Source organism: Haplochromis burtoni, unplaced genomic scaffold (assembly GCF_018398535.1).
Source record: "Haplochromis burtoni strain Fernald_Lab_line unplaced genomic scaffold, NCSU_Asbu1 Contig_114, whole genome shotgun sequence".
NCBI classification, from domain to species: domain Eukaryota; kingdom Metazoa; phylum Chordata; class Actinopteri; order Cichliformes; family Cichlidae; genus Haplochromis; species Haplochromis burtoni.
In genome coordinates, this window is record NW_024582475.1 from 1,334,706 (window position 1) to 1,358,839 (window position 24,134).

Consider the following 24,134-nt stretch of genomic DNA (forward strand, 5'->3'; position numbering starts at 1 on the left):
TGTAGATGCTCTGACAGACAGAAAGAGAAATAGCTCCTCAAATAGACCCATCGTTTGGCTCACTGGGGAGCACTAGCCCCACTTCTGTGTGCTCTTGCCTCCTATTTCTTTTGTGCCTCAGGCCACAACAAGTTAGAAAGGAACCACAGGGAAATCAAATTTGGAATTATTAGATCACACTGAAAGTATCGAGGGACGAAGAAAAATGTGTGCATAAATACATATTGTTATGAAAATGGGTTGATTTCTGGAGCTTTCATCTCTCTGTCAATAACAGGGTGAAATCTGGAGCAGCTTAGTGGGAAATAACACCGCCTGCATTTACCTCACGTCACCTTTTAAAATGGATCTGCAGTAACCTGCAGGTCTCTTGAAAACTGCATAGTTATAACGTAAGAGTAGAAAGTAAATTCAGAGTATCACTTTTTACAGAGAACGAGCAGTCATTGACCTCCTGGACGCTGTGCGTGTGGTGATTAGATTAAGCAGGACCTCCTTTTTTAGTCAGACGTTTTACAGTTGGCGCTACGTGTAATGAGAACAAAGGAGAGCTCACTGAAAGAACATCTGGAGACTGAGTGTGCAAAATGCCAGCCCAATGTAGAAACTGAATTTAATTTAGAGTTATTATCCTGCGTTCATCAGTGAAGGTTTGAAATGTAATATCAGAACTGCGCATTCAGTAAAAACTCGCTCCGAGGAAGGAAGATTGAGTTTTCGCAGCAAAGTCTGCCTATAAAACCGGGATAAAATCTTGATGAGGTTTCACAGCGTGTGAAAGTGGGAGGCGAGAGACTGCCAATGACTGAGTCAAACCTCCATCTGTGTTGCGACTCCCGTTTCTTTTGGTTTTTCTCTTTTTCTTTTTTCTCTTGCTGTCATGTTGTGACAGACGCAAAACCTGTCTCTCACGTGTCCTTGAGCTGGCTTCCTTTTGCAATGCTGCTCCACTGCATATCCTCTATTTCACTGTATTTCCCTCTCTGCTATCTCATGTACACAACACCTCACAGCGTCAGAGCAGGAGCGGAGTGAAGAAGCTGTTTCTCAGGTAAGAACTGAATGTGAAACTGGAAGCAGAAAGGTACAACATGGTGGAGAGCAATACCTAGAAATATACACACATAGCTACAGTAGCACAGCTACCTAAATAATTTAGAACTGTGGCCTGTGCTGCTGGGTAGACATGAGAGAGCTACCTCAGGACTGAGACCTCAGGCATGGAGTGTTTGAGTTCCTTCAGGAAATGTGGAGAATAAAGTATCCCAGGACAAGAGAGGGGCTTCAAAGCTTTGCTATATTATTAATATGCGCTCTCCATCTGCACAGTGGGGCCTGAGGACAGACTCACACCTACTGCCAGATACAACATAAAAGCGCTGAAATACACTCATGCAACTTGCACTAAAATGCCATTCAAAATTAGACTTATGAGGCAGTAAATTTAATTAAACTCTTAACAGGGAATTCAGACATCTCATTCTCACAGATATATTTGTCTCATGTGTCTCTAACCCTGCTAGTACATCCAAACACCTTTCTACACAAACTGAAACCAACTATAGCGTCCAAAATTGTAAAAAATGTGTCTGACTAAGGAAATTCAAGTTGGTCTTTTAAATAAGAGTAGCAATTACCCAGTGTATACATCATCTATAAGAAATTAAAGTCCTGCACTTGAAACAATAAAAACGTATGGGAGAAATATAGGGAAATTGTTCTTGCCCCATGTTTGACCAGCATTTTAATATTAGTGTTGCAGTTTAAGCTAACTGTATGTGCTACTTTTTAAATTGCTGTGTGCGAAAATGTCCTAATTTAGTAACTGCATATATTTCCTACACAGTGTTTTCCCCAAAATGTGTTGAATTAAACAACACCAGTTCCTAAAAAGCTGGGGAAAAGCAAATAAAAACAGAATTCAGTCATTTTCCAACTTCTATTCAATTTTCAATAGAGCAAGTTAAAGATAAAGTCCGTTTATCACTGTTTGGTGTTTCCGCTTTCTTAATAGCAGTCGGTAAACATCTGGGAATTGGGGAGAGCAGTTGCTGGACTTTTAGGAGAGGAATGATGTCCAGTTCTTGTCTCACAAAGGATTTTAGCTGCTCAACAGTCCACGGATGCCTTTTTAAAAATTTTTCCATCTTTTAATGTGACAAATGCTCAGCTCTTCGATTATGAAGCCATGCTATTGTAACAGCTGCATTATGTGGTTTAAGATTGTCTTACTGAAATATGAAAGGCCTTTCCTATAAAGGATGTTGATGTGGGAGCCTGTGTTGCTCTGAAATGTGTAGTTACCTTTCAGCTTTGATGGTGCCCGTCCAGATGTGTGACCAATTCCTTATAGGCACCGCTGAGTGTTACTAACAAGCTGATTTACACAGCATCTGTGTTGTGTAAATCAGAAAGATTTTCAAAATTCGATCACACAACAGTTTTCCACTTTGTTTCAGTCCATTTTAAAAGAGCTTTGGCCCAGAAAAGATGACAGCGTTTCTCCATCATCTTCCTACATTTGTGGATGACTCAGGGAATTGTGTTCACAATGATTTCTGGAAGTGTTCCTGTTTTTAACACTGTGTCTCCTGAGGGCCAAAAGATCATCCAGAAATCATCCAATATTCAGTCTTATGCTTTGCGTACAGAAACTTTCTGAAAATTTTGATAACACCATATTGATGATATTATGTAGACGGTGAGCTACTCAAAGTCTTTGTAATTTTATATTGAAGAACATTTTTCTTAAATTCTGTCACAATTTGTAGACGTATTTTATTGCAGATTGGTAAGTCTCTGCCATTTTTCCTTCTGAAAAACTCTAAGGTCTTCTTTTATGACCACTGATGTTACTGACTAGTTGTTAATAAACATAATTAGTTGCAAAATGTTCTTCAGCTATTTTTGTGCCCTTCTCAACTTTCTTGAGACGTGTTGCTGCCATCAAATTCAAAATGTTTAATATTTTTTGTGAAATCTTTAAACACTTTATATATTTTCTAGTTTTTCTGTGAATACAACATGAGTTAATTAGATTTGTAAATTTGAACCATTGGATTCTGTTTGTATTCACACTTGCAGACCCTTGGCTAAATGTAACTGATCTAAAACCTATTTACACCTTGTCTCACACAGTAAAAGGCTTTATTTCCACTGTCCACATTGCATTACTGATCTCTAAACCAGGGATGGGGAGTTAATTACCCAAGAGGCTGCATGAGAAACTGGGACTGTTGTGAAGGGCTCTACCAATAAGCTGAAATCACTCAATATTAATTTGATATCTTTATGAGCTGATTGGTGTGGCCCTCCTCAACAGTCCCAGTTTCTTATGAAGACAATTAAATATTGCCCATCTTTGCTCTGTAAACTGCATAGAGGAGAGGGGAGGGGAGGAGCCAGCTCATACGTTATACCACTGATTCTTATACAAAGACCTTTGGACTGTTTAAATGGCAGTACATATATTGATTTGTGTTGTTGCCTCTAATATAACACAGCAGTCCAGCAGCCAATCGTTGAAATAGCATGCACTGGATTTAAAATGTTTTTTACTATACTGAAAGAGTGAAAAATCCCCAGAGCCCCTTCTTGAGTCAACTCAGGACAAGCGCTCAGTCACCGACTCCCAAACACACAAAGTGGGAAGCTCAGAAACATCAAAAACATGAGTCCTCTCTGGTTTCCTAGTCCACCCCCTCCCAATCCCAAAGTAATCTTGGTGGGTACTGGAAATGCCTCCCATGGCTGACCTTATATGGCAGCCAGGAAACTGCTGATTTGGGGATTTAGGGCTGCCTTTCACCTCAATTGCTACAGCCCTCCCCACCCACTATTACGGTCAGCATCCTGTCTCTGTGAGCTCATATTTCACACAGGGTAAAGGCCCACTCTACTGGCTCCACAAAGGCCTTTTCCAAGCATGACTTCTTAAGATAACATCATAGATTCTTCTTTTTTTTTAAAAAAAATTTTCTTTGCCAGCTGTCATCCTGAGTGCTGTTATAGACAGGGAGTGTCCTCTGCTAATGGCAGGATACAAATTGAGATGCTGAGATGAGTTGCACTTTTCCCTATAAAAGAATTTCTGTGTATAGTGTTCATATATGTTCCCAAGAAGGCACAGCCAGAAAGACAAAACAAATGTAAACCCCCAAGAGGCAGCATGGTTTGGAATATTTTGGGTTATTTGTGAAAGTGGATAAAAGGGTGATATAGTTCAAATGTTGAATCTAACAGTATTGGATGGTGTTTAAACACACTTTTAAAAAGCCACTTCTCAAATTTACAGTTACTGTGGAAGGAAACAGGATGAATGGAGTGAAATGTAACTTTGACAGCTAATGTATATTCAGACAAGCTCTTTTCTACGCATCAGAGAGCACCTTGGGGTTCAGTATCTTGCCCAAGGATACTTTGGCATGCAGACTGAACCCTCCACCTTCTGATTAATAGATAATCTGATCTCTCTCCTGAGCTACAATCACCCCAGTATCATGGATATCATGTATATTCATATGTAAGGTTGTACAGTTGGTTGGCTATTCATAAGCAAAGAAAGAGTTTGTGCAAGATTGGATTATTCAGACACTCTGCTGCCATTGGTGTTTAGGGTGTTAGCCATGTATGACTGAATACTTAGAGTCAGATAAACTAAATGTATATAAAAATGATTCTAGTTCTATGATTCTGACGCCAACATGCAGTTACTTTAGAAATGAATTCTTTGTAATTGCAGGAGGGGATAGAGCCTCTGATCTCAAACACTAGTTAAATGGAACAGAAGTCTGGGAAAATTAGCCTACTGCTCACATCATCTATAAGCTCAGTGAACGGTTTTCTGAGAAGTTTATGGCCTCAGTTGCAGGTTTTCCATTGTGTTTGAAGCTGCGTGGGGTTCCTTTTGTAAATAATTTTCCCCATTATAATCAAAAAGGAGGCTAAAGGAATGTATGCTTTATGGTGTACCTCACTTTGTTATTGACACGTCACTGCAGTATGAGGATGCAGCTTTCCAGGGTTCTCAGTCAGATCCAACCCTGACTGAGGTCTGTTGTTTCAGAAAAAACTAAGACGGCAACCGCTGAAATGCTCAGCTCAAGGATGAACCAGTGAGTCACATCACTCACTGGTTACAAAAGATGTCCCTCCATCTTTTATATAACATATATTATGTATCCAAAGCAGACAAACACAAACTAGGCAAAGAAATGCTCGAAAAGAAAAATCCTATTGAAACTTCACAGTTTTCTAGTGTTTCACACAAATGATCTCTTTTATTGCAATAATGAATCCCATTATGCATTTTCCTATTTATTTCAATATTTCCAGTTTTTAAATCATTATATTGCTTTTTTTTCCTTTTTTCTTTTTTTTAATTATTTGACTTTGGGGCTGCTGGTTGGTTAAATTAAAAACTGTCACTTTGAACTTCACTTGTTTGTGAATATATTCAAACTATTCCTTTTACAGGTGGACACAGAGACCTGCTCGAACTCTTTGCATCATTACATTTTAGAGGTTTGTGAGACTTAGTCAAGCTTCCCATCAGAGGCAAAGCAATTTGAAAAATATACTCGATTAGAAACTGGACAAGTCACAGCTGGTCCATTTAACACCAGTGCAAACTTTTGCCAAGACCGTCAACAGTTGTTATTACAATGAAACAACTGATCACAGCAGATGAAAAGCAAGTCGTCTCCTTTCCTAGCCTGCCAAGTGAGTGCAATCCTAAATCACCAAATAAGGGCTAGGTTGAAAAAAAAAGTGAATTTCTTTTGCTTAAAAGAACACAATCTCTTTTCAGGATCTTTTCCATTGCTTTAACTTTCCCTTTTTGTCAGTTTTAGAGGTCATTAAGTAAAAGCTGGGGGACTAAAATAAACAGAATAATTTCATGGCAAAAGAGCACGGAGAGCAAACTTTGCAAGAAAGTGTTTCTGGAAGCGTGCGCCTCGGTGTTATTCACATGTTGATTTTCAACTGTTGTTTTTAATCTGCTATTGTTACCTCATCTGTCAGGGACCAGCAGCATCATGCTGTATATTTTAAACACAAATTATACTAACAAATTAATTATTGGAATTAAAAATGACCTTTTTCTCTTTTGATGGACATTAAAATGTAAGAGACTGCCTAATGAAACACGAGAAAATGCCACATCATTAACATCACGGTCTTTCATCTCTCCACGTGACGCCACAAGAGCGGCTAATTAAAATGATTAGCTGGGTCCCTCGGCAGAAGATTTTTAATGAAATTTGTTATTCTAATGGAGCAACATTAACAAATTCAATCAATCCCTTGCAATTTGCTTTTTATATGATATTCCGACAGGATCACAGAGTTGAAATCTTGCTGTGCCTTTCGTTCGGTGAGGCCTCAGAGTACACCGATTTCCAGCTCCCTTCTTAAACGTGCAGGTTTTGGCAGGTAAGAACATAAGCCTGCAGAAAGTGAAGCTGACGCCATACTGTTGTTATGAGCTTCCTCTTGGGGGGTAGGAATAAAATGGTAAATAAAATAAAGTTTTTCAAGCACTTAACATACACATTTTGAGCTTGTGCTTTTCATGCTATTTTACCAACAAATATTTTACTTCACACACAGCTGCCTTACATGGATGCATCAGTTATAATAATAGCCCGGTAATATGATTATATAATCATACAGGAGGTCAGTGTGTTGCATAATGAGTATGTTCTGCTGTTAATGTTTGCCTATTTTCATTTGAGTGACATTCATGCCTTATACCTTTGCTGAGATCCTTTTGCAGATGGGCAACCTGTTGAGTGGATTATGTGACCAAAGGCCATTCAGTTCAGTCTTAAAATTGCACAATATTCAGCTTGAGACGCTGGAACGTGAAAGTTGTGTCTGGCTGTTCTCATAAAATAGGGATATAATTGCAAAGTGTGGTCTGTTTGAAGATGTAGTTATCCACAACACCCAAATCCACTGTGTTCTCTCCCAGGACTGCTTAAACAAGTGGAGACATATGCTTGTGGGGGTTCATATTTGATCTCGGGGGGATTTATATTTCACCAGCACTCTCATGAACAGTCCTCTCATGAAGCGAGAAGACTACAAATTCAGTGGATACATGGGTTTATACATGAAAAAACACAGAAAGTTGTTGCTCAGTTTAGACTGTAACTTCCTCTAAAGATATCTAAAACAGAAAGCATAAACGGCCTTTTTTGCTAATTACTTATCCCAGAATCCACAAGTGTGAAGGCTGGACCTGAATACCTTATTCATAGTCCAGATAGACTGAAGCGACTGCATACACTCATATGAAAAAGAAAGCTGTTCACAGGACTTTCTGTGCTTGAGGTCCGGATGGGTGGATGACTGGGTGTGTAAAGCGCTTTGGGGTCCCTAGGGGGGACTAGTAAAAAGCGCTATACAAATACAGACCATTTACCATTTAATAACAAACATGAAAAATAATAACATGAAAAACTTTCACACTTTTTTTTTGTCAGCTGAATCTAATCAAAGTTTTGTGATAATTAGTGGACTAAAACTAAAGGTATTTAGATGCCTGAATTATGACTTAAACAATATGATTTGAGTTCAAACGTGTCTAAAACTAAATCAAAAGTTGCTACAAAAACTAACACTGCCCTAAACGACTTTGTTATACAGAGGAGTTCAAGGATGACTGCAACCATGTGACCAGGTCCTGTGGCTGCAAAACAACTCCAAATCACCACCCTTCCACCGCTGTGTCTGACAGTTGACATGATGTGTTTGTTGTGTTTGGTTGTCTCCAAACACGGTGCTGGGCATTATGGCTAAACATCTCTCCTTTGGTGTTGTCTGCCCAAAGGAGATTACCCCTGAGGTTTTGTGGTTTACTCAGATACAGCATAAGCCATGCTGCCATGTTCTTTTAAGTGAGAAAAGGCTTTCTCCTGGCAACCCTTCCAACCCTAGTTTCCCTGCCATGAACTTTAACATTTAACACACAAACTGAGGCCTGTAGTGTGATTTTGCATCCACATCCACTTTTGGGAAGGAGTGTTAACAAGCACCTGAATGCTCCAGACCAGCAAACTGCCAGAACTTCCGCTTTTATAGATATGCCCACACTTGCTGATGATCAGTTCATCAAGTGGATTTGACTAGCAGCACCTGGCTGCTGCTTATCCTCTTAATTTTTAGGGAAACTGTAAGGGTTTACTTAGTTTTTCACACAGGACTGCAAAGAGTCCTGTGAAAACCTTTTCTTTTTTTCACATGTAAAGGAAAAATCACATTACATCAGCTGTAGCTGCTAAAACACATGGACACGTGTTCAGGTCTTTCTTCATTATCTTCCCTCACAATCATCCAACCATAAAAACACTGCCCCTGGTAGAAACAAGCAGAGCAGTGATGCTTTGATACAGTCGTGTTTTTACATGTCTGCCACTCAGTGCTGTTTGTGTGCATGACTGCTGCAGGCAGCCGGATGTGCATTAGGACTTTTTCTCCCTACTTAGCTCCTAACAGTTTCAGCCAGTATTTGATGGTAAATAATACACTTTTTGTTGTCTGGCCTCCAAACAGTGCACCTGTGTTTCAGTCCAGAACGATAATTATAGTTGGCTTGGGGCTTGCTTTGTTGGAAACCAAGATTAAAACAGTACGTGCTAGACTATCCTCTCCCACGTGTAGATGAAAATAAAACTTGACTTGTCGATTTTTAGGTACGCACAGTGACAGCTAATGAAGTCTAACAGTTATGCAATGATTTCCACCCCTACCTGGTTTACGTTCAGCTTTTGTTGAACTGGTTTTAGAGATGTTTTGATTTCACTCTGTGGTCATTCTGGAGTTTGTGGTATTACTGACATGTGCTGCATTGTACTTGGAGGAACAGTCTTATTAGTTTCACTCTGTATTTTCCACCTGGTCGTCCAAGGTCCCAGCTGCACTGAGTCCAGGATTCTGTGGTCTGGGAGCCACCGTTGTAGTCCAAACCACATGGACCACATTACACTGCTTAATCAGTTTTGCATGACCAAACAAAAAGAAAATAGGAATAATTAGATAAGGACAAGTAGTGAGTTGTGTGCTTTTCAGATGTTCTTGTCAAACTCATACAAATATACATATACACTCTTTAATTTAGCATAATCCCCCATAATCTGTGTGTCTCATAAATAACATTCAATATTTGCACTCACTCAGCCTTATGACTTATGACTATAGAAATAAAACACTACGTGGAAAGTTTTTTCTTCCCCCTCAAAACCGTTGCAGATGTTCCCACAAGTGTTTTTCGTTCACTCTTCTGCCCATTCAGTTAATCCCAAACCAGCCTGATAGGGTTTAAGTTCAGGTCTTTCACCTGTTGGAGCTTACCATCTAGTTCTTTTCTTTCTGTGTTTTGAGTCACAGTCTTTCTGTAACATGAAACTCTCGATTAACCAGTCTGTCTTCCTTTTGTTGCCTGCCTTTTTCTCACCATTTTCTGCTTTCCTACAGTACAGTATTATTGTAATAATGCATCAATTAGTGTAATAACAGTTTGTTACCAAACCATCTAGGTATAGAGTGATGGCTTGCATGAAATCAGAAAATTTGGGGTGCCTGCATCGCCTTTCAAGGCTTAATTTTCAGTACAAAAGCTGTATGTTCAACAAGTTCCTAATCTCCAAAAAAGCCAGTTTTCTGTGAAGTTCACATGATTTTGGATGATGATGTTTAATTGCTTAAGCTTTGGAGGTTTACATCTTATCTTTGTATCATATCAAATTCACTCGACTTGAACTGCTTCAGTTAATTAAAAATTGGAAAACTGGGTGTCGGAAACTAGCGATTAAGGAGTACCCTGCTGCCGCAGTCACCTGTCATAAATCTGTCACATGGTATTTACAGACACGCCTGTTCAGCCTAATTTTGTCACTATTACGTAAGATGACAACTCAGGCTTAAGGCATTTTTCCTTGGGAGAATCCTTCCTCTCTGGATGGAGATCACGACCACACACGTGTTTGAGGGTTTTTTATGTATTTTACTTTTTAATGCTGGAGTGGTTGTAAAAAATGTAATCAAACCATCAAATGCTATTAAAGGAATAGTTTGACATTTAGGGAAAATGACTATTCAATCATTTGGAGATACACAGAGATGATTGATAACACTCCTATGCCTGTGCTGGAAATAAGACAAGGCAAAAGAAGATCTGTCATTCAGTGTGACAGCAGCTACTTTGCTGGAAGAAGAAACTTCCTGAAGTTTCCATTTGTTGCCTGTCAACTAGTCCTGGCCAAGAGACAGGTCACGTGACCCCTTATGCAAACTCAAATTTTGTCATTTTGTCATTATTTGGCACATGGGAACTCTGGACAATGTCAGGAAAACAACTTGGGACATAGCTTGAGATTGCCTCAGACACTACTGTGTTTGGTTTAGCGTGTTTGGCAGGTGAACTATCTGGATAGAGAGAGCAGAGTGCAGAGTGCAGAGCAAAGGCCATGGATACACGGGACTGATACCTGCAGCTGCTCTCACACGGGCACAAACTGACCCAATCGAACGCTGCACAGACTTTGTACAAGCGAGCTGGCAGGTCAAAGATCGTTTTGTGTCTAGTCCAGCTATGTCTATCCATTTGTGTTGTCACATTCTCAAAATCAACAAAAGTTCAGGGCTGCGGTGTGAAAACAGTTTGTGTTTCTGCAGTTGCTAAATGTCTTTTTTTAACCTTTTGATAGAATCGATCTGCTCCCTCCTGTTTCTAGTTTGTGCAGCTCCTGGTGGCATCTTCATCTTTACTACACGTTTTTCCAAAAATGTCAAACTATTTCTTCAAGATTTAAAAGAAATTTATATTTAATGTGTGTCATATAAAAGGTACAACAAAGTAAAATTAAATACAAATCATACAAAACATCACAGTAGAGTCATTACACAGTAAGTTACAGGAATGCTCTTTTATGGTCCCAGTTAGTGTGGGTGTGAGCAGCTACCATCAGGAATTCTGCAGGACCTTCTGCAGTGTCCTCCTGATTGGTACCCTCTCCTCAGGCTTGCTGTCGGGGATCAAGTCAGCGCTCCTCTCAGCAGTCAGTTGAAGGGCTGGCTTCATCTCCTTACAGTGCTGCAGCCCTGCCTGAGTGATATTCCTACAAAAATCCACCTTCACCTCCTCCAGATTGTCTCCGTGAGCCACCACGCCCTCCAGGCTGCAGTCAGTAATGCGGACGCAGTTCTCTAGGTGGAGGTAGCGTAGCTTCCTGCAGCACTGCAGCACAGAAATCACATCCCGGTCAGTGATGTGTCCACAGCCAGACATGGTTAGCGACAGCAAGTTGGGGCACCTGTGGTAGAGACATCCGTAAGACACGTCGCTTAACTGAGGCAGGTTTTCACTTTTCACACATTGAGTACAAAACCTGTACTGTGTCATCTTTACTCATAATGCCTTGGGATATATATACTGCGAGATGGACACATGATGTGTTTAATGACAGAGCTGTTAAATACCTAGACCTTCTGTGTACACCGAGTCCCACCGGGCCATGTGTGTTTCCTTTCTTTAAAAAGCTTTTGTGAGTAAGTGAAGAAAAAAAGAGCCGACAACAATTTTAATTAGAAAACCGCTTCTGAAAACAAAATGTCAAGTGTTTCTGTGAAATGCATGCACTGCTGGATTGTCATTCAGTGCACTGCAACCTAGCGGCAGGCCAGAGCTGGTAGACAGGCACCGGGATGGCAAGGGATAGTGAGTGTCATTCATGTTGACAGATGCAGATTACATAAAGACTTACATAATCTTACCACTTCACCACATGTGAGCCCGGCATATTCCAGCTGCCTGCTAGTGTTGAGGGCAGTGCCCCAGTAACCTCTGAGCATGCAGTCGATCCATGTGCCCTGCTGCATTGTTGCATGGGCTCAGAGTGAGACTTTAGCAGAGCATGTGATCGGACGCTATTGACATCAACAAAATATTGAGGAAGTCAGGCAGTGCACTAAAAAGAAACAGTTCCATTTAGAGACTCGTTTGTCTTTTTTAATGACATAGGATAGGAAGTGGATAGAAGCAAGAGATAAGAGGAGTAGTATTTTTTTAAACCCATTACATAATCCGCCCTCTCATGGAACTTCCACTGTGCGCAGACTCTTTTGTGTGCTGTTCCAATATGTACATACCCACTTATCTGAATCTGTCTTGCACACACACATAGAATATGTGCACTTACATACATACAGGCATTTAGTTGTTGGCGCATTAAAGCACCGCCTCATAGCACCTTGTTTTTTTAAGTGGAAAATAATTTCTTTTTAATGGGTTTCTTTGTTTGTTCCGTCTGTAAGCTAGTTTTCAAATTCATTCCTATAATATTTCATATGTTCGCCAACTGTAGGAACGTAGCAGCTGAATGAAAATGAAAGAAAAGCAAAAACCTTGATCTTTTCAAAGTAGCGAGGGCAAATATAAATGCTTCCACCTAGCAGTGTGTGCCTAAAATGTTCAGAATTTTTTTTATGCCTTTAATTTATGTTTGAGACATGATGTAGTTCCCATTGAAAGAAACAGCAGCATGAGCAGACTGGTCTATGTTGAGCACAAGCAGAACACCACACCACCAACCTGTAATCATGCCTATAATGAGCCGTTTGGTTTCCTAACGGTTAATTTGTCTGGTCAAATTATCCAGTGAGCTCTAAAAGGAACTGAGACGTAGTGTACATTTACTGTTCGTGTCCTTCAGTCGTTTGAGGGGAAAGGTTTGCGTCAAAAAAAGCCTAAAACATTGCTGGAACCTTCTATTTTCTAGATTTAGTAGTAAATATTTTCCAAAGCAGCTGTCAGATAAATCTCTTAAGCACTTCATAAGCAAAAGTCACGCATGCTCTCGTTATATAAGAGAAAGCATCAGTTTATCCAAATGGTGCACAGTAAAGATCGGAGTAAAACTACTCAGAAATGTTTAACCAGTCTCATGCCAAAGCTTCTTGTGCCACCCACTGCGCAGCCCACACTATACTGCAAATCAGGCATGTTAATTAATCTTGTATAATTCTAATACTGTGACCTTAAGAAAATTGATTTACTGTAGTTTTCTGGCTCTGCAGAGTATTACACTGAAAGTACACTGCAAAAGAGGCCCAAAGACATGCTATGTTTTATAGTTTTTTCCATGTAGATAAAAAAAGAGACTATAGACACGAGGTTGGCGTCAGAGTTTGCGTGGAGTCTTATCCAGGAAGAGGCAGGCACAGACAGAGCACATGTTCATTCCTCTGACGGCAACAAAGAGCCAATTGTAGGCTCCACCTGCCTGCATAAATCTCCACTATGCAGCTGACTGGGAGGGTCTGGAGCCAAGTCACTCTTTATCACCCCCACAGCCTCTGTGTTCCCTCCCACTTTGTCACGTGCGCTTCCTTTCTTCTGACAATTTGGGAGGGTTTATCAGTATGCAGAGAGTGTGCCTTAAGGACACAGAGATGCAAGCCTCAGACGAAGTGGGTGGTTCTAAACTCTGACTCATCTCACAGCTCTCACATCACAAATCTCAAATTTCACAATACAGGAAGTCCTCACAGGGTTGTACACACGCCACTGAGACTGCCCCTTTCCCCCTTTCCCTTCCTCTTGTCCCGGCCAGCTGTGGTGGCCAAGCTCCCTCACATCGACTGTTATTACTGGCTGCCTTGAAGAAATTATCCAGAGACCTCATTACGCCTCTCCGGGACGATTCCTGCCTGAACCCGGCCACGCACACAAGGCCAAAAGCCAAAACGGCTACTTTTCAGCGACCTATCAAGTCCAACTGTCACGTCATTCACTAAATATATTTTGATATGTGACCACAGTTATGTTAGTTAATAGAATCAGTCTTGTGTCCCACAGATGTGTCATTTTTCTGTCTCCACAGCCAGTTGTGGATACGCCATCTGTTTCTAATGATCATGTTCCATGCTGCCTGCAGCTAAACATGGCAGTTAGACTGAGCGACGTGCCTTTAAATGAAAACCATTTGGTTCCCTGATGTGGGTGTAAATGACCCTGAAAGCAACATCCCCTCCCCCAAATTGTGTGAGCATCCTCAAGACACATAATGAGAGACGCAATTTGTTCTCGTGCCAGTGTCAAGATGAACACAAGCTGTGCCAATGTCATGTTAATTCTACTCTACTTTTAAGGTGTTTAAAAGTCAGTGCTTGAGGTATTATTACAGGATATTACAGTGTCCTCTCTCAGCTTTTGTCAGCTGTCATTCTGATCACACAACACAGCAAGGTAGAGCCACACACAAACACTCACATATAGCAGACATGGGCCAGGAACGTGCTGACCAGGCTTTCGTGTTTACTGCAGATGTTCTTCTGAAACGAGCTCTTCAACCAGTCCTCGATGTTGCACACTTGCAGGACCATGCTGGAGTACCAACTAATAGTTAAGTAACGCAACGAGGGTCCCAGCACAAAGTTGTCCTTCCTGAGCTGACAAGGGGAGCTGAAGTGGAGTAGATTCCAGAGACAGGGGTCCAGGAAGACCTCACGCAGCTGATGACAGGTGAGGGACAAACTCCTCCGGCTGTCCTTGTCCAGGAAGGAGAAAAGGTGAAGGAGACACTCACGGTTGAGCTGAATGAGATGCATGGTGTGTTGTCCTGAGACATAGAGATAGGCTTCGTCCCTGGGGCAGTGATAGGCCTGCTGGTAAGCAGCAACAATGAGCCCACAGCCCGTATTGTGTGGCCTAGATACATGATGCCCCCTCAGGCACACCACACAGGCCTGCACATATAAGGCCGTAGAGCACGGGCTATTTTGGGAAGACAACTGCTGTGCAGTCAAAGATGGAAGTGTTTGAGCCATACGCTCCCTTTCCATCTGTCATGGCTCTCAACAGGCAGCAAGTGCTGGATTCAGCCAGATGTTTACACTGTCCTGGCCTAGTTCTCAGATACACACTAAGAGACATAAAAAAAGAGAAACACCTTCACTGGGTAGTGCAGAAACACCCATGCAACAACTACGGTTAGGGGTCAAGTTGGAGAGAAAAAACAAACCTAAAACACCTCAAGAATTATGAAAAAATTCTGTGATACTTTTAAAAACAGAGGTAGTGAAAAATAATGGGATGATTTATCAGTGTCAAATTTTTACATTAAATGATTCTTTGCGAAATGTACCAATGTTTAAAAAAAAGTCTGTATTTAATGTACTTAAAGGGATCTGCATTCCCTGCATTGTGATCGAGACCATCAGAGAGCCACATAACGTGGAAAACGCTTCATGTGAGTGAAAGTCACAAGCCGTACGCAGGACTTTGCCTCAAGGAACAGACAGTACTACAACTCAGAGTGTGTTTGTTCAGTTGGCTCGCAGAGGACGTACAGAGTTGGCAAAATGCAAAATACCATTCAGCCCATGTCATCACTCCACACTTCCTTGCCAGCTTTTTCTACGTCACTCTTTATCGGCGATCTCTATAAAAAAGCAGGACACTGGGAAATTCCACTGCTGGAAGGCGGATCACATTCTGTACTCTGCGTCACCGTGTCACGACGCCCCTTACAAGATCTCCAACGTTGTTTTTTCCACATTTGGGATATAATCAAAAAATGTGAAAAAACAAAACAAGGGGGGCACTTGTATCACTGATGGGGACAGAATAACAAACTGCAGCCACCTGTGTGCAGGCGATGAAGAGCAGCTGCTCCTCAGCATACAGGAGTGCCTGTTCCTGCCAGAGTGAGACGGCTCACTGGGTGGCACGTGTGCCGGGGGGAGGGTGACTCTGCGAGTGTGTGTGTGTGTGTGTGTGTGTGTTTGTGTGGGGAAGACAACTTAAAGGCTCTCATTTTAGAAGTCCTACTTGGGTCATATCAAAGCCAGTTAATCATTACAAGGCATAATAAGGGTGTTGAGACAGTTGTATACTGGAAATACACATGAAATATATTTTAGTATGCATGTGTCTACTGTAAACACACACACAAGAGGAAAAAACTGTTCCTAACATACGCATCAATAAATAGTTTGATGACGTTTAATTTGCATAAAGTACATGAACCTGTTTAGAAAATAGATTTGCAGTATAAGCTTAAAAATAGAGGCTAGTGTAGAAACATTAGTGATGCAGTTCTTTAATTCCTCCAGAGCTGCTCGCTAGGTTAACATCCCTACTCCTGACTAATGAACAGATTTCTATACATGTTTTTCTTCAATATTCACTCCTGCAAAATCTTAACTTGGAACTTCACTTTATTAGTTTTAGTCTTACCATCTTTCCTTGTGACAGTGCAGTAACCACCACCTAACGTGAACCGTGGCGTCTTGTTTGCCTTTTACTGCAGCGGGTCGGCCGGTTGCCGTCGATGATAAAAACAGCCCAACACAAACATCTTAATAAAATGTTCTCCATTGTATTCTGTCATGTTCGTGTTGCCTGGTACACATTTGAAGAGAATTTCACTTCAGGTCCCCGTGTATGGCCATTTCAAATCAACATAAAATGTTACATGATACTCCAGCATCAGTACAGGCAAACTTTTTGAGAATGATCACTTCTTTTTACATTGGTTCTGGTCAAGAAGTTAAAACAACTTTCTAAAGCCCTAATGAGCACCAGTCAGTCAAATGCATTGCATTCTAAATCTTAAAATATCCTCTAATGACTGGAAAACAGAACTACTGGGCTCTTAAGGTGAAAAATATGACATGTGAAACTTTAAAAACAATAGAAATGCCAAATATTACACAGTGTTCTTGACAATGAATCTCTTCAGTCTAAGCTAAACATTGGACCAACTGAGGTTTTCCAAGGCTAAAGCTTCAATACGTTAAACTTTAAACGATCACCTTTGGAATCTATTGGATATGGAGAAGTCTACCTCGGTATGAGGGCACATCATCGAGAGAAAACATGCAAAAAGTCTACTAAACAAATTAAGCAGCAAGTTAAAACATGACGCTTTCAAACAAATCATAACACAAGAGTGAAAATGTGAATGTTATGTGAAAATTATAATCAAGCACGGTGACAAATGTGATTGAGGTGAAGTCGAAACAAAAGTTACGAGCTGGTCTGAGGCAGTGAAATCTCAAAGAATTATTTATTGTGCAACAGTTTGTAGAGCTTGGTGAGATTCTTCTGTTGCAGCCTTGTCTGAGGTATCTGCATCTGCTGCAGCTTTCACTGATACTTTGTCACCCTCAGCCAGTGTAGCCATGTCTTTGTTCACATCTACCTCCTCTTTCTCGCCCGCGACGTCCTCGTGTGACGATGCTGCGTCCGCAAAATCCAGATCTGTAGCTACCGTATCGGCTACGACTGTGTCCTGAGAAACTATTTCTGGAGAAACACTGTCCACAGCTGCAGCGTCCACGGCAGGCTTATTCGTGGCTGTGCTGTTTGATGCGCTTGTGTCAGAGGGCACCTGACCAGTCCTCTCTACGTAGAAGAGGATGTAGGCTTTGGCCTTCCTCACTGTATCCTCATTGGTCAGAGTCACTGTGCTGTCGTTGAAGTGGTACCAGTGACCCTCATGGCTGCCGTACGCTGTATAATGCCCCGACCCAACCCTGTGAACACAAACACACGTCATATTCTGCTGCCTGCTTTCATGCAAGAGCTCATCTATCGTTGCTGAAGCAAGATGGGAGAATTCAGCTCGACAATATAGCAGCAGTGCAACACTGCCACCTAGAGGCCAAAGACAAAAGCACTTTGATTCTGTTTGAATCTAAATGTGTTTTCAAGGACTTGCAGCCTAATGCCTTTTAGCGGCTACATACATTTTTAAACTGCAGCTTTCACAAAGCGGATGTGATCCGGCTATACAGTAACTCAAAGCTGGCAGATAATAATGCACAGATCCATAGCCCAGTCTTGAATGCATGTTAGGATTCAGTTCCTTATTCTTCTACAACACAAAAAATACACTTGTACAAAAAGTACAAAAAAAACAAAAAACAAAACATGGATCAAGCTGGCCCTTTTATCCATAGGAAATAATTAGTCATCAAGTTAAATCAGTTATTAATTATAGCTTTGATTCATGACCTCTAAACATGGATGCTTCTTGACTAAGAAAGCTGTGTAATTACCGCATTTTACGCCATCTAACAAATCAGGAAAGCCAGACTCAACAATGTTAAACTACTCACCCAGATCCATGATGCACCACGACAGCAACAAGGTCATACAGGCAGCTCCCTGGTAATGACTTCTCTGGCTGCAAAAACAACAGAGCAAAAGGAAAATGCTGTGGAAATGCCCTTAACACCTGGAAGTGGATACAAGCCACAAACTGGCAGACAGATAATAATCAAAACAGTTTACACTCCTTCAGTTATGAGTAGAGATGTACGCGAATAATGGACTACGTGTTTAAACGCTGCTGCACTATCTAGTCCAGGGGTGGGCAATCTCAGTCCATGAGGGCCGGCGTCCCTGCAGGTTTTAGATCTCACCTTGGGTCAACACACCTGAATCACATGATTAGTTCGTTACCAGGCCTCTGGAGAACTTCAGGACATGTTGAGGAGCTAATTTAGCCATTTAAATCAGCTGTGTTGGTTCGAGGACACCGGCTCTCGTGGACTGAGAATGCCCACCCCTGATCTAGTCAGTACCAGAATTACGAGTCAGTTAAGCCTGTTTTTCTTATTTTATTCATGTACAATAGCAGTTACTGGTTGAGCTGGGATACAGGGACACTGACCACTTCCAGTTCACCACACTTTCGATGGCAGTTGAACAGATTAAAGCAAGTAACAACCATGGTAACAAGGCTGTTTTGCAGTATTTTGATGTTTTAAAAAACAAACAAACAAAAAATAAAACAAAGCAGTTGTATATCAGCTTCGCCGGAATAAACTGGATTAGAGCCAAGCAGCCGAGGCCAGGTGTGACCACATTCTTCATGTGGAAGCTCCCAGAAAAGAAGGTCACTGCTGCTAGCACTGCTGAACTCACAGAGCCAAAACAATCTCACTCAGTGTGTGTTTGCAATGGTTTAAATTCTGTTCACTTTTTAATGTTTTCCGAGGATTTTCCTGTCGTTTTGACTAGACCAGTTTTTCCTGTTATTTAGCAAATTAGCTGCCAGCATCCCGAGCTCTCACTCATTACTTGTATTTGTGTACATGTGTTGTTTGACCTTCTGTGTGAAGAACAATGTACAAGACTATTTTTATCTGTTGACAGAGCAAAAGGAGCAGATCTGCAACTGAGCTCTTGGACTGAAAAAAAAAAGTCACACAAACATTAAAGATTTGTGTTTGCTAATAATTTTAAAGTACAAACCCAATTCCAAAATAATGTAAAAACAAAAAAGAAAACAAAGTTTTACTACTGTTTACGTTCAACTCCATCTTGGATTGCTAACTCAGGGTTGGTGGGCTATGCCGACTTTCCTAATGAGAAATAAAAGCTGAGTGGGCATTCCACATCAAATTCCATATGGGAACTCAAAAATCCTGAATTCTGGCTTATTCACGAATGCCCCATTAAAAGAACAGCCGGAGAAGCAATTAGCAACTTATCCAGTTAATTGGCAACAGATGATTGGGTAAAAAAAAGAGCATCTTAGAGTGACAGAATTTCTCAGAAGTAGACAGAGGTTCACCAATCCACAAAAAATGGCATCTAAAAAAATGTGTAACAACTCTTTATCTGCAGTACATAATAATGAAAGGATTCACAGAATTTGAAGACAAAGGGACAAAGCTTAAAATCCATATTGGATGTGGTGATCTTCACTCAGTCAGCAATGCATTAAAAACAGACATGATTCTGTCATGGAAAACTCCATCATACAGAGAAGCAGCCATATGTGACTTTGATCAAGAAACCTGGCAGTTTTCTCTGAGCCAAAGCTCATTTAAAATGGACCGAGGTAAAGTGTCTGTGTTCAGACAAATCGAAATTTGAAATCCTTTTTGACAGTATGGGAGTGCACGAGTGACTGGAACTTGAAATAGGCCTTGGAAAGACACCATCAACACTGAAAGGCACATATGGGTTTTAGAGCATCCAGATGAATTCAAGGTTGGCCTTGCATATTTCAGCAAAACATTGCTAAACTTTATATGTAACCCTGTCTCTGCTCCTTTGAGACGTGTTGCTGTATATAAAATATATAAAATTAGCTTATATATTGCTTAAAAAGGTGCATTTTCTCAGTTTAAACACTGGATGTGTTTTCTATGTTCAATTATGAATCAAATATGGATTTATGAGACATTGGCATTTTACAGTGTCCCAACTACTTAGGAATTGTGGTTGTATGTTAGGAGAAGCTCTCGTATTATAACAAAAAACTGATATACTTATTGCACAGCGGTCAGAAAAGCGATTTGCTGTAGAATAGCACCCCCTGAAGCTCTGGAGCATTCAGACAAACAAGATTAATACTTGTCACAAGTACTCTGAATTCCAGACTGTGGCGAGGCGTGGCCTGCGGTGCAGTGCAGAGGAGGCGGACGCACCTGCACGGCATCCGCAATCACGCCCCGCCGAATTAAACATTGTACTGGGTCCTGTGGTTGGGTTGTTGGTGTTATGTTGAGCTGGAAGCGGGAGAGCTGCAGCTCTGAGTGCGAATGTACAGCAACCGTGTAGGGATTAATAAAAGCAGCAAAATGCCACTGGGTCTGCCGTGGTCGTTTACACAGACCTTACATAAAGATCTAATCAAAAGCAGTTTATGCCCAGTATAAAACTGTTTGCACTCTGAAATGAAATGAAATAGACACTCCATGTCCCCGAATCAGACATAGGTGTGAATCAGCCATCACAGCATCTTGCAAAGTTGTGAACACAAGTACGGACCTCCTACGTAACCAGCTGGAGATCTATCAGAAAGTCACAAATGCAGGTGGTAACCACTGATCCAATAATGAAAAATGCATTTGCTACAGATGGTAGTTTAACAACCCAGGTCTGTGCACTACTGTTAATAATTTAGCATATTTCTTTAATACTTTATTATCAATCAGAGCACTCGTGTACATTTTAGGACACCAGCCTCATCAACCAATCACAATCAGTGTCACTGCCAACAACCACAATGTGTTTTTACCATTGTGTTGATATAAAATCTTATTTAGATAAATGTGTGTTACTTTTTTCAAATGTATTTTTTTTAAGTAACAAAACTATAATGCTTCATTACAAAAAATTCAAACTAGCATAAGTAAACTACGTTCCTGTTGTGATCTTTCCTACCACACTGACTTGGATACCAACAAATTTCCACAATGGTAATTTCTGTGAACTTGTTTTTCTGTCGTAAGAGCAGAAAAATGGAAAAAGACGATCATCACTGGCTGTACAAGTGTTTACTGATACAGCACTGTGAGCTTTTTAGCAAATTTCTGCAAACATTTGCTGCAGTTTTTATGAATTTTAGCTGGTGTGTTTTCTCACCAACCTACTCTGGCCTTTGTATTATCTGCCATTAAAAGCATATCTTACGGTCTCCTGATTAAACTGCAGATCAGCATTTGATCTGACTCTTAAATGTAGCTGTTGTGGAAAAACAAAGAAAATAAAAAGTCTGTGAGTGTTGGGCTCACCTCAAGTAAGTAGCCTCTCATGTCCAGACCTTTCAGTGGAAATTCTACATAGGTATCCACCTTGTTTCTCAAAAAGGCAGTCCAGTGGAACCGTTTTAGGTGCAGGCACAAAACCTATAAGTAGAAACAAAAGTGCAATTTATTTAAGAAGTAAAAGCAAACATATGTTTTTATAGTTTCATAGTAGATACAGTGAAGTGTATATTAAAATATATATATATATAAAAAAAAAACCTTTGGCAGCTTCTGGATCCAAAACTTCTTGGTTGATTTCTGTCTCTTTTTACACTTATGGCAGTAGTACAGCTCTGTGTCATCGAGTTCTTCCAGGTCGGTGAAGCTATGTAAGCAGTCTTAAAGAAAAACAAAAACAAATACACACAAAAAAATTGAAAAGCTCTGAAGAATTTTAGTGTCACAAACTTTGAAACTAGGCCTATAAAAGATCATTTTTGACTACAAGAAACTTACCACGTAGAGTGCATGTTGGCACTGGCTCTTGGTCCTTATTTCTCTTTTGTCTGAACTGACTGGGAATGTCCAAAGACAGATCTGAGTAAAAAACACACAAGGGGAAAAACATGACATGTCACGCACCATCAGGCTATATCAAGTTTAACTCTATAACTCTATAATAAATGGCTTTTCATTCATTTATTTGCTTTATGATGTAGAGCAACAATAAAAAGATTTGCTACAGAAACCCAAATTTATTTTTGTGTTATCTTGCCAAACACTGACACATGAACTTTGCAGTATGGGACAACAAAAGCCGCTCAGTGTGTGGTTTCGTTTATGTCTTACCAAGAAATGGATCAAACTTTCGAGATTCTGTCCCACAAATTAGGCAGTTGACTTCATTCTGAAGTATACCACCAAAAATGGATGTCACAACACTGGCGGTCCCATTTCTGTAAAGAATAAAAAAAAAAACATGCAGTAGCTTTTACATTCAAGTTATAGTGACTTACTGCTAAACATGGTCATGCCGATAGTATATTGTTACAATAGTCTGTGTTAACTGGAAAAAAAGTAGGAAATATTAACTATATGCAAAAAAATTCAGGATCCCGCTGAGACAACAAAAGCAAAATCAGTGTATGGTTAGAAGGACTCACGTGCAGCATTTGCCATCTGTACTAGAGAGTCTGACTCCATCCTGAGGTGAGACTGGATGAGACGCCCCGTTACGGCTGTACTGTAGCTCCCTGTGGAGGTGGTCCAGTAAGTAACGCATGAATTCATGGGCATCCTGCTGCTGATAACCTCTGCACACACAAACACAGCTTTAAATTGCATTCATGCAATGACTCACAATGGTTTATTGCAGTTTTTTGATACACAATGCACCTTTGTTAGTAGTGTGACTAAAAACGGTAACACTTCGGAACAACAACAGAAGTGAAACGGAAACAGTTTCCTGCTCTGCATTAGCAGCTTAACTTATAGAAAACCGTTTTTACAATGTGGGTGTACCTGAAACTTGGCATGATTTTCCATATGGCATAAAACAAGGAGTCTGGACTGAAGGCGGTCTGGTTCCCTTGCCATAGGGAACAGAGAGTTTTCCTGAATTCCTCCACCAAAGATCTGTTCAACATAAAGAAACTTTATTTTAGACTTAACCGAAATAATTTTCTGGATTTTTAAATTATACCTGATTTTTTCTTCTTCATTTGCCTACCCATCTTTTCCTTTTCAGCAAAAACATTAGAACTGGATGCCTTACAGAACCACTCACAACTAACAATGTTGCCAATTTTACTTGCTGAAATTAACGTTAATTATTGCCCATAAATCGTCCCTCCTTCAGAAGAGGACCTTACACACTGTTGTCCCCTTGGCTGCGGGTGTGGTACATCCTTCTTCCTGCCGTCTTACCACTGCGTAGAGCCACAGCAGGCAACTCCTTGAAATAGCAGCTGAACTGCTCGATGTTGCTGTCAAAGAAACAAATTTTGCCATCAGTTGTCTCAAACGTAACATCAGCAGACAGCCGACAGGTCACGAATTAAAGGAAAGAGCAGGAGAGTGTCAAAATAAAATGCTGGATGATTAAACGCTGGGAGAACAGGTTCAAAGCACCTTCGCATTGATTCTAAAAGTCTCTAAACCTTTAGTTGAAATAGCAATGTCCCAGTATGCCCCATGAACTGAAGCAGCGTTATCCTGAAAATATGGAAATGCTTCTAGTAAAAATACCCCAGTATAACACACCTACCAGATCACCTCACTATAGGGATCGAGGATCCAAGTTCCAAATACACTATATGCACAAACGTACTGGGTGACAACATCTGCAGGAGCTGTATCTGTATCTATTTGCAGATACAGTATAACAGGCTTTTGACAATTTTGCCCGTTCATCCAGAAGAGCCTTTGTGAGGTTAGACACTAATGTTTAACAAGAGGGCCTGGCTCGCAATCTAAACTCTAATTCATCCCAAAGTTATTCAATAGGGTTGAGGTCGGGCTCTGCGAGACAGTCGAGCTCCCTTCTCTAAAGGTTCCCACACAGTTGGATACGTTTTTCACAAATGTTGGTAAAGGAAGAGTGCATGGATAGGTGCTTGATTTTATACAGTGGGGCA

General features: G+C 40.7%; 2 protein-coding genes across 2 annotated transcripts in view; both read right to left on the reverse strand.

The window, feature by feature from the left end:
- Window positions 1-7,466: 7,466 nt before the first annotated feature.
- fbxl22 (F-box and leucine-rich repeat protein 22) lies at window positions 7,467-16,231 on the reverse strand. Its single transcript, XM_005928762.3, has 2 exons — window positions 14,276-16,231; window positions 7,467-11,318 (listed from the first exon to the last, which is right to left on the reverse strand). The coding sequence occupies exons 1-2, from the start codon at window positions 14,845-14,847 to the stop codon at window positions 10,970-10,972; spliced, it is 921 nt and encodes a 306-aa protein (XP_005928824.2). The 5' UTR covers window positions 14,848-16,231; the 3' UTR covers window positions 7,467-10,969.
- A 132-nt stretch (window positions 16,232-16,363) lies between these two features.
- Window positions 16,364-24,134, reverse strand: part of usp3 (ubiquitin specific peptidase 3) — a 13,840-nt gene continuing 6,069 nt past the window's right edge. Inside the window, exons 7-15 of the mRNA XM_005928764.3 lie at window positions 23,370-23,483; window positions 23,020-23,133; window positions 22,662-22,811; window positions 22,348-22,454; window positions 22,015-22,095; window positions 21,778-21,896; window positions 21,544-21,657; window positions 18,130-18,197; window positions 16,364-17,544 (exon numbers count right to left, since the gene is read on the reverse strand). Of these exons, the coding sequence (XP_005928826.1) occupies window positions 17,076-17,544; window positions 18,130-18,197; window positions 21,544-21,657; window positions 21,778-21,896; window positions 22,015-22,095; window positions 22,348-22,454; window positions 22,662-22,811; window positions 23,020-23,133; window positions 23,370-23,483 (1,336 nt within the window). The 3' untranslated portion in view covers window positions 16,364-17,075. The remainder of the gene's footprint in view (window positions 17,545-18,129; window positions 18,198-21,543; window positions 21,658-21,777; window positions 21,897-22,014; window positions 22,096-22,347; window positions 22,455-22,661; window positions 22,812-23,019; window positions 23,134-23,369; window positions 23,484-24,134) is intronic.